The following is a 10,315-nucleotide window of genomic DNA, read 5'->3' on the forward strand; positions in this document are numbered from 1 at the left end:
TGTAAACATTGCCAGTAATAGATTAAGTGTAGATAGTAATGGACCTAGGTTTTTACCGGCGGCTCTAAGCCATCATGATTTCATTCCTAAACATTGTCAGTAATAGATTAAGTGTAGATAGTAATGGACCTAGGTTATTTACCGACAGGTAGATATGAAGGTTGCATCCCTAATCATTGCCAGTAGTAGATTAAGAGTAGATAGTAATAGAGCTACGATTTTTTACCGACACTAAGACATCGAACGATGGTTTCATCCCTAAAAATTGCCAGTAATAGATTGAGTATACATAGTAATGGTCATTGGTTTTTTACTGGCACTGACCCTAAATGTAGAAAAACCTTTGCAAGACATGCTCAGAAATTGGCAGTAGTAAAAAAATGGAGTGTGGATGATATGAAAAGAACGAAAAATTTAAAGATGTTTCGATCTGGGCTGATATGAAGTAATGCAGTAATACATGTGATATTTTCGTTGAAAAATGGATTGCTCATGATCGTACAGGATGCATGCAGTAATAGTAGATTGCTCTTGATCTTATAGGCCGCATGTAGTAATAGTAAGTAAGGTTATTCAGAAATTAAGTATAGTAATGTATTAATAGCAGTTTGTAGAAAGAAGATTGCAGGTAGCTATAATAATATGTAGTAGTAATTATTACAGTAAACATCGAGCCATTATGTAGTAAAAGAGACGCACAAGCAAACCATATGAGTAGAGTTTACAGCTATGATAATGTATGTACTACTGACTGTCCTCGTCGTCTGGTGTAGCACCTTCATCCATTTCTTCTTCTACATCTTCTTCTACTTCCACATCTTCCTCTTCTTCATCGGTGTCGCACAATAATTGACGTCTGATTGCCCTTGTTCCAGATGTACGTCCCCTGCCACGGCCCCTGCCACGTCCCCTACCACCAACTCCAATGCTTGACGGGGGATTTGGGCATGTTGATCTGTTGTGCCCCTGCTTCAGCCCACAGTTACTACAGACTCTAGTTTTCTTCTTCTCACCAGGAGCTCCTACAGGTTTTGGTTCTGTTGATGAGCGCTTGCGGCCTTTGGTGAGTGACATAGGTGGCGCTGGGGTGTTGAGTTTTGTAATGTGCACTTCAGAATTATGCTCATGCTCCTTCCTGGTAGGGGGTTCAACCGGGACTGCCTCTAGCTGACTTCGAAGTTCTTTGAAGACATACAAAGCCCTGTCATATGCACAATCAGACTTGGTGCCAAGCCTAACATTTGCTAGTGCTTCAGTAAGAAGAGTATGGTGCCGATACAAGTCCACAGGGGCGTCGGTGCCATCATTTAAGACATCATGTCTATCATAGGGCAGGTCTTGTTTGGCATGTCTGGTATACCTTCTCATGACATACTTGCTGGGGATTCTCTCAATCTGAAGATGTGTGAAAGCCCTAATGATGTGCGGACAGAATAGACCTAAAAAGAATGGAGCATCAGACGATAAGTGGAAAGGTCAATGTAAGTTGCAGTATGCTCCAATTTAATCATTGGTATATATAACTTACCAGTATGTTCCCATCTATGACACTCACAAGAAAACAATCCATTTTGTTCGTCACAAACCACCCGGAAATCATGCTGGGACCATGAAAATTCCTTGAAACATTTACCGTGTGTGACTAGATACACCAAATCATCCTCTGAGGATTTGCTGATACGAAAAGCAGTGCTTTTAAAGTACGCTTCCTTGAACTCCTTGTATACCATTGGGGTATATAACCTGCTAAGTTGTTCATCAAAAGGAAAATTGGATGCTCGTTGTACAGAAGCCTGTTGAAGAAAGATAATCATGAAGTAAAGATGTGTAGAACCCAACATTTATATAGAAGAAATGTAAAAGATGGATTGACAAAGTACCTGTGATGCGTGTGTGAGTTTAGACTCGGCGTGCTTCCTATCCTGAAGAACACGGTACATCTGACGAGCAAATCTATGCAGGGCAGTGGTATGGTCAACAAAATTAATTTTTACTAGCCTATTCATGCTCTCGCTTCTTTGAGTTGACGTCATCTTTCCACAATATATGTCTTTAAAGTAAGGGGCTATCCAGTCTCTGCGGTTCTCATAAAGGGCAGCAAGGGTGACATTCCCGTGAAGATCATAAGTTGTTAGCATTTCATCCCAAGCTTGCTCGAATTCTTTAGGTGTTAGGGGGTGATTTATCACTGAGAGCATCCATTCCTTCAGGCCTTGTCGACTCGCATACAAGATGTTCAACTGGTCCTTATACTTTTTTAAGACATGCCACCTACAGAGTCTATGAGCAGTCCTAGGGTACACAAATTTAATTGCATTTGCCATAGCATGGTCTTCGTCTGGATAAACAGTAAGTCGAAAGTATGTCGGTGAAATAAAGCATACATAAATCATGAGCACATGTATAAAAACAAGAAGTACCTGTTAAAATGCAACGCGGTTCGTGGCCCTCCATACATTTCTTGAATGTATTGAAAAGCCAGACGAATGAGTCCTCCGACTCATCACGAAGTAAGGCAAAACCAAAAATAGTGCTCTGCAGGTGATGGTTAGCACCAACAAACATTGCCAGTGGCATATTGTACCTGTTGGTCTTGAAGGTGGTGTCGAACGTAACAACATCACCGAAATCACTATAGTTCGCACGGCAACTAGCATGGCTCCAGAAAATATTTTTCGGAAGACCATCAGCATCATACATTATGTCGTGATAAAACTTTCCATTGTGTGCATGGAATGCATTGAAAAATTCCATCATCTTGTTTCCATCATCAGTTTTCTCATGTTAGCCGCCTTCCTATAAATTCAAAAACATGTATAAGCTAGACTACAGGAAACCTATTAGACTGATATAAAAAACAATGAGTAACACGGGTACCTATTCTCCAAGTCCCTGTCCGGAAAAGGAATATTATCTCGGCTACCATGCATGTCTGAGAGCAAATTGATCATAGACTTGTGTTTTACTTTTGCGGCTTGCAAATGATCGACGAACAACATTAATGAAGGATCAAAGTTTTTGTGTACCCTCATAAACTTAAGTTGGGAGGGCGTGGATACAAGAGGATGGTTGTGTTCTTGAACTAGCCTCTCAATTTGAAAAGATCCATCTTTCAGATTTTTCCTTAGCTTGACAAAGGCTCGACAGCCTGTTCTCTTCGACATCTTTGCTCGCTTGCGTTCTTCGTCGTGATTTGGTAGGGGTGCATGCCCTTCACGGGAACAGCAAAACTCACGCACCGTCTTTTTTGTGCGACTCTTGCGAACATCAAATCCAGCATGACTTGCGTAGCGGACATAAAATTCGTAAGCTTCTTTCTCGTCAGCAAAGCATTGCAGCAGTTTAGGAACGATGTCTTCGGAAATATCTTCACGCTGCGTATAGAAACGGAATTGGAAATAGGAACACCAAGTTCAAAGAGGGAAAATGTACAAGATTAAACTGAATCGGAACTTACCGGACTGTAGGTTTGGGTTTTATCAGGGGTGACCATGTCACCCGGTTGGAGTCCTGGCGGTGGGGTGAGGACGGAAGTGTGCATCCGTGGATCTCGTACAGATGGTGGACTGCAGGGGACAGATGATGATGAAGATGATGCACCGGCGGTGTTCTTCCATGATGTTGGCGTAGAAGTTGCTGGAGCTCCTTGCGAGAAATTGAATGTCACAGGAGAGGGATCCATTACGAGAGATATCTTGCCTTCATCAGGAAATCATGGAAGAAGCTTCGGAAGATGAGATGGAGATGGAGTATGGATGGGGGTGTTCAGCGATTACAGAGCAGTTAGTACGCACACATCCGCAAGGACGGGGTGGGGGGGTTAAGGAAATGATGGCGTGTTGGTGGTGGTAAGTGGGGTATGAGAAAGTAAGGAGTCGTGGTAAGACTCTTACTGTTATTTGCTTTACGGTTACTATACAGTAACCATTACTATTGGGTTATAATCTGTGACAACGTCGGCCGTCTGCAATAGAAACATTTGATGGGATTTACTGGAGTAACAGGTTGTTTTTACCATATATACTGTCTAATGGCAAGAGGCCCCAATTCTTGCGGATAGTAAGCGCATTACTACAGTTGCGAATTGCTATAACCATAGATTTATTTAATGTATTTACGACCCCAGACCACAAGAGAAACATGTGAGGATTACGTTGACCAAAAAAAGCAATCACAAAACTTATGTAGGTATATTGGAATCTCGGGCGAATCAGCAATGGTAACAACATCAAACAATTTATAGAAAACACGGTGAAGTATCATCTGCAGAACTTGCACTGGTAATATAGAAAGGAAAGCAAATACTACATTAATTAAAGTCTCTCGGACATTTAGAGCGGTACATCATATCAAGGGATTACTAAAACATGGGAGAGGCAACTAACAAAGAAAGGAAATAAAATACTTCATCAATGAAGTGTCTCCGCATTTCGAGTGGTACATCATATCAAGCTAGGTAGTAAAACATGAGAAAAGTAAAAACAGGAGCGGCAATGGCAAAAGCAAGGGACAGCTTCATCTGTCTAGCAATTTTGATGGTTTGTGCCTTGGCATTGTCTGCAGCATCGAAGGCCACCTTCAGATCAAGATGCCACTGGTTCTGGTTAACGTAATTGTCCAGAATATCTTCCCAAATAAAGATGTTGCAGGCTGCAGCCGATGGATCCTGCAAGCACAAGGATGTAAAAACCCGAGGTGACGTGAAGCATGGAAATACATCAAAGAAATGAGAATAGGAGCGCTTACATCCCAATAGGGGCACTGGTAGAAGAACCTCCCCTCGTTAGCTCCAACGAGTTGCACGAGCCTCTGGGCGTGTGTGCCACAGGCGCAGTATAGCCGTGGCATGGCGGATGGCTTGCGAGGAGGCCTAATGGCTGAAGGAGGCATGGCTTGCATGCACTTGGGAGCTCTGATGAAACTGGGAGGTGTAGGAGATTTCAGTGCGCAGGAGAAACATATTTATATAGTGCTGCGGCAAGATTAGTGGGGAGGTGGGGGCGGGAAAGGCGCATGTATTGCGGCCACGATTTCTTCCCTAATCTATTGCCAGCACGATTGAATGGAGGGAATAAGTACTGCGTAAAATGAAGGGAATTACTATTATTGTTTCAGTGTGTTACCATATAAGGATAGTTCGTAAGAATCTACGGTCGATTTACCATATATGGTGCATGGTGTTACTATAAAAAAATTGATCACATCGGTGACAGGAAAACAAAAAGAAAAATGTATGTGTAATGAAAATGTAGCCTTGACATATCGTAGGCTGCATTGTATGATTTGGTCAAAGATTTGCAGGAAAATTTACATATTTAAAAATATGAAAAATATTTAAACATAGAGTGACACGTTCAAAGAGCTGGTAGGAAATTGGCATGCCTTCTGGTACAAGGTTGTGCCTACTTGCAGTGAATGGAAATAAGTTCTGGTGATTTAACCTGTAATTGTAAATAATACTCCCTCTGTCCCAAACTAAGTGTCTGAAACTCTAGTACAAAGTTGAGGCACTTATTTCGAGACGGAGGGAGTATTAGGTAGTAGTGACCTCGTATATAACGGGAGAGAAAAGGTACTACAGAAAATATATAAAACATTAATGCACATTGCAGCCATCGATTGTGCCACCTAATATACGATTAGATAATACAAAATACAGTAATGCAGAAGCAAGTACGGAAAGCAGTACAATAATATTCTCCGTCACTTAGGTTTACATTAGGACGAATATCTGTCGGGAAAGTAATCATGGTGGATATGGAAATAAACATGGCTAGCTTGTGACTCCCCTCGCGAAACATTTTGGTTTGCTAGTGCCGGCAACTGGTTATGCTTTTGTAATAGCCTTCCTCAAAACTTCAATTTGAGGTGGTAGCTGACGAAATAAATTCAATTCATGGAACACCATGTATGCAAGCTCCTCCGACCTGTAATCACTAAACTTCTCCTGCAAATGATTCATAGAGAAAAAAAGAATTAACATTGTAGCCATGACATCGTATTTATCTAGTAACGATACGTGTGTGTGTGGGGGGGGGGATGCTCACTGGGTCGATTTTGATTCGTAATTGATTCTCCTCGCCATCATAAAATTTCAGGAATTTGAAACAGAAGAAAGGACAGTCGTTGGCAAGTTGTTTGGGGGTTGGAAATCTAGCAATAGGCCACTTGCAGAAGTTGTCGAACTTCCCCTCAGTAACTTTTAAAAAAGCATCATTGAGTCTGGCGACAGCAATAGGACCCCACGGCTTATGAAAATCCTCAAATGTAGTCTGTTGTGTGCTCCAGTCAACTGAATCGAGGACGTCAATCCGTCTGTGAACACGATTCACACAATAAACTGAGAAATGACTGCCCTGATGGGATACCCATAATATCTGCAGCAGATAAAAAAATATGAATGGAGAGCAAAGGATGTAGAGCATGCAAGATGAAAAGTGTGATGCAGTAAGGAACCTTACCATGCGAACATCTTGAGGGTCTTTATCCGCGAGGTCTTCCTTTAATAGTGCCTCAATGAAAGTAGGATTGAAGGATTGCGTCTCGTGCCGAGCATCGACATTAAGGTGGAACTGCACATAATAATTCAAAAATGTTGATTATTGATTTGACAAAATGATGCTGAATACTTAGGTAACGAGAACATGGAATGGTTAGCCATAGTAAAAATGGATAATTGTAAATTCAGGTTTAAATACCGATAGTGACCAACGAAGGAACATCCTGTACCCAGCCGACGTGGGCCTTAATTTAATCTCATCGTGACGCAGAATGTCTATGTAGTATTCCATCAAGCTGGGTAGCATTGATGCCCCATCGCCGAAGCTTTTTGCGAGATCCATGCCAGTAAGATATAACTTAGAAGGTTCGTAAGCAAGAAGTCCAGTCCTATGACAAGGTTAATTCGGAATTTGTAATGTATTTTAAAATGATGAAATAATTAGTGCACATTAAAAATAGGATGCAATGGTGTGAAGGTTTACTTTTTGAGATCAAGGTCGTTGATTACTATGTCACGGAGTTTTCGGGCGTGGTTGAGAGAAATGGTAGACTTAACAGGATGTAATTTAAATGGAGAAATGATCTTCAATGGTCTCTTCCTGATCCTCTTTACGATAACTGGTAGTTGACCGCATTGCAGAACATTTCCAGGAGCTCCGAATTGGTTGGGGTTCACAAAGCTTGGGACATTGGTTTTGTCCTTCTCCATGTTCTTGGCGGTGCGAACAAGTGTATGTTTTTCCGTAGACTGAAATATGTAGAAAATAACCCAACTGAGATACGATATTATGTATGTGAACATTACTATTGGAAAAAAATGTAAAAACAAAGTTAATAGCAGGGCAGCACTTACAACATCTGTTTTTTTAAATCTCGCCGAGCGCCTGGGAGACAGCTGTAGAGCAGATGCATCAGAGACCTGACAGACATTAAAATGGTAAATTTTAGGCAATGTGTGTGCAGCCGCAACTCTGATTTACGAAAGAATGCACTTATAAAAAGTATCACCTGGATAGTGTGGGCAGCCTGTTGTGCAGTGGAGGCAGACTGCTGTAGGTTGGTAGGTTGAGCCTCCGCTCCAGTGTGAGGTAATTTGATGATTTCACTGCCACTCCTAATACACACTTTGTGGGATGGCTCTCTAGTATCCTGCATTGAAATGGAAATAGTAAAAAAGGAGGTTAATAAGATTTATGAGCACCTGGCATAATAATTATAAGTAAGCATAAAGATAGATAATTACAAAATGGGGGGTTCTGTCTGGGTGAATATTAGCATCTCGAAGTTGTTGGCTAACTTCCCATTCTTGTGTTGGCTGACCGAAGGATACTAAGGATTCAGGTGTGTTGGCATCTTCCAACTGTATACATGATGGATACTTCATTAGAAATGTGCTATATTTGGAGCTATGTAGACGTAATGGAGGGTATTACCTGAAATTTCTCTGCGGTGGTACACTGTTCTGTGTGGCTAATTGGTTCATGGACAGTAATTTGGCGATCAGCATCATTGTCATGGTTAACTGGGACTTGACCAGTAATTATTGGTGCATCCACAGATAAATGGCCATCTATACTTAACCATAAAATTAAGTCATTGAAAAAAAATGTTATAATTTTGGCGAAGCCGACACATCTATTTATAAGTTGGTATGGACTTAAGTTTGAGTAGGAAAAACAACCTTTTGAGACCTGCTCTGTGTGATCAGCAGCTTCTGCATCGATTTGTGCCTCATTGACAAACTTTTGGCCCGTGAATACGTCTGACACACCCACCCCCAAGTTTTCTGCATCTAGAAAGAAAAAGAAATTCGAAGAAAATATTTGTACATGAAACAACCAAGCAGTAGATAGTATTTACAAATAGATAAACAAGACCAGTAGTAAGCGAAAATATAGAAACATGTCAAAAGAGAAGTAATAGATTTGTATCCTAGTTACCAGTGTTAGTTGGAGCTATCTCAGCTTCTTCTTCATGCTCATGGCCTAGGTCATCAAGGTGCACCTCATTAATAAGACGCGCTGTGCAGTATAGAAAAATTATAATAGTATTACCATAAACAAGTGCAGTCCGAAGATGTATTGAATTTGTATTATGATTAATGAACTGACCGTCTGCATCACATGAGGGGCATCCAGTTCCATCATATTCAATGCCTTCACACATTTGAGAAAACGTAATGGGATCGGTGATTCCTTGCGCATCCACATCAGAACAGTTAGCAGCATGAGTAGGGCAATCGGTTTTTGAGTGGCTGTCAGAGCCATGTTGTTTGTCTGCATGCACAGCGTTCAGAAGTTGTCGTGTAGGGTTAAAGAAAAGGTGAGAAATAGTTGGTCGTGGTGCGTTCAATTTTCAACATAGCTAGGCGGAAATAAATAGATTACTAGAATATCTAGTTGGTGTTACAATAAATGACAAGTGGAAACACCACGAAATAAAATGAATTCCTAGAAAAGAAACTTGGTATTATCATAAATGTGTGCATGGAAACCCTTAGAGGGATTACTACAATAACAAGTGGGTTTTACCATCAAATGTAAGAAGTCACTACCAGCTTCATATGTGAAAAACATTTAAATTACATGAATCACTACATCAAGTTAGCATAGAATGGAAAGTGAGATGAGGAATGAAACCTGGTGGTGGAAGGTTGTTCATAGAGTCAACAGTATTGTGTGGCTCAACTGTTTGATGAGGTTTATTGGGCTGGTCTGCGCATGCAAATGTTGACAAGGTATACAAGTAAAATTAGTTTATTCAAGTTGAAGACATATGAAACATACAGAAAAATGTAAGCTTACTACTTGTGCAATCATTTTCGCTTTTGTCATAAGGTCCATAAAATGCGTTAAGCAAGCTTTCTGCAAGAGCAACAACAAAAAGGGTGACAAATAATATGGTTTGTAAGAACAAAGAAATGCAATTTAATAACATAAGGGTGTGCAAAAACCTTGCTGGGACTTGGTCGTAGAAGCTTCGATATTACCCTGGAGCAGTTGGGTAAGAGAACCTTGCAGTGGGCCATCTGCTGATAATTAGTAAAAATACACAAGGTTTAAATACATGATATGCAAATGACTAGTTGCATTGTGGTGAGTCATAGAATTAACTTATAAAATTATGTGCCATCATGACCAATACCTGACGATGGAAGATTCTTGCTGGGATCCACACCATCGTTTCGCTGAACACTGCGGTCGGCTTCGGATTGTACTGCACATAACGTGTGATTTTTGAAAGGGCATAATATAGAGGAATGCGCTAGTGAGGCAGAAAAGAGAGAAAAGAACAAGATTAAACTTACTACTGGTGCCATCAACTTCAATATTGTCTGTAGCAGCAGGAATGTCATGAATCGACCGTTCTGCTGGGCCATCAAGAAAAGTAGCAAAAGCTAAGATATATCGTTAAAAAGACAGCAATGAAAAGTAGAGAAGGGTGTGAAAAATGTTGATGGCAGTTGGTCACTGAGGATTGGGAATCACCCCGAGCGAGTTGGGCTGAAGATCTCCCAGGTGGGTTCTCATCTGAAAATGGGTAAAAATAAACAAGCTTAGTGACAGGAGCCATAATTCCCTTCTTGATGTCTTGTTTTCAAGTTTTATTCCCTAGGTAATGTGGTGGTGAGAAACACATCAAAAATAGAATTATATGGTACTAACTATTGGGGCCAAAGATAGTAGTGTGATCGATGTCCACATTGCCCGCTACATTATCCAAATGTGCCGCAGCACGAGAAATTGGCTTAGGATCCCTCTGAATTGGAGGTGATGGCGAAGACGTCGAAGGATCGAGCATTATGCAGCGTAAC

General features: G+C 40.9%; 1 protein-coding gene and 1 long non-coding RNA gene across 2 annotated transcripts; both read right to left on the bottom strand.

Moving 5' to 3' along the window:
• Positions 1 to 5,629: 5,629 nt before the first annotated feature.
• Positions 5,630 to 9,711, bottom strand: LOC119345821. The gene is made up of 16 exons (XM_037615692.1): positions 9,646 to 9,711; positions 9,455 to 9,532; positions 9,306 to 9,365; positions 9,141 to 9,215; positions 8,613 to 8,777; positions 8,442 to 8,522; positions 8,183 to 8,293; positions 7,935 to 8,071; positions 7,745 to 7,861; positions 7,510 to 7,650; positions 7,355 to 7,420; positions 6,984 to 7,249; positions 6,699 to 6,888; positions 6,462 to 6,572; positions 6,048 to 6,377; positions 5,630 to 5,947 (listed from the first exon to the last, which is right to left on the bottom strand). The coding sequence occupies exons 4-16, from the start codon at positions 9,160 to 9,162 to the stop codon at positions 5,828 to 5,830; spliced, it is 1,857 nt and encodes a 618-aa protein (XP_037471589.1). The 5' UTR covers positions 9,163 to 9,215; positions 9,306 to 9,365; positions 9,455 to 9,532; positions 9,646 to 9,711; the 3' UTR covers positions 5,630 to 5,827.
• Positions 9,712 to 9,813: 102 nt separating this feature from the next.
• Positions 9,814 to 10,294, bottom strand: LOC119345822. Its single transcript, XR_005167210.1, has 3 exons — positions 10,167 to 10,294; positions 9,990 to 10,031; positions 9,814 to 9,868 (listed from the first exon to the last, which is right to left on the bottom strand). It is a non-coding gene; the product is annotated as an uncharacterized LOC119345822 (long non-coding RNA).
• Positions 10,295 to 10,315: the final 21 nt, after the last annotated feature.

This window comes from Triticum dicoccoides, unplaced genomic scaffold (assembly GCF_002162155.2).
Source record: "Triticum dicoccoides isolate Atlit2015 ecotype Zavitan unplaced genomic scaffold, WEW_v2.0 scaffold30902, whole genome shotgun sequence".
Taxonomy (NCBI): Eukaryota; Viridiplantae; Streptophyta; class Magnoliopsida; order Poales; family Poaceae; genus Triticum; species Triticum dicoccoides.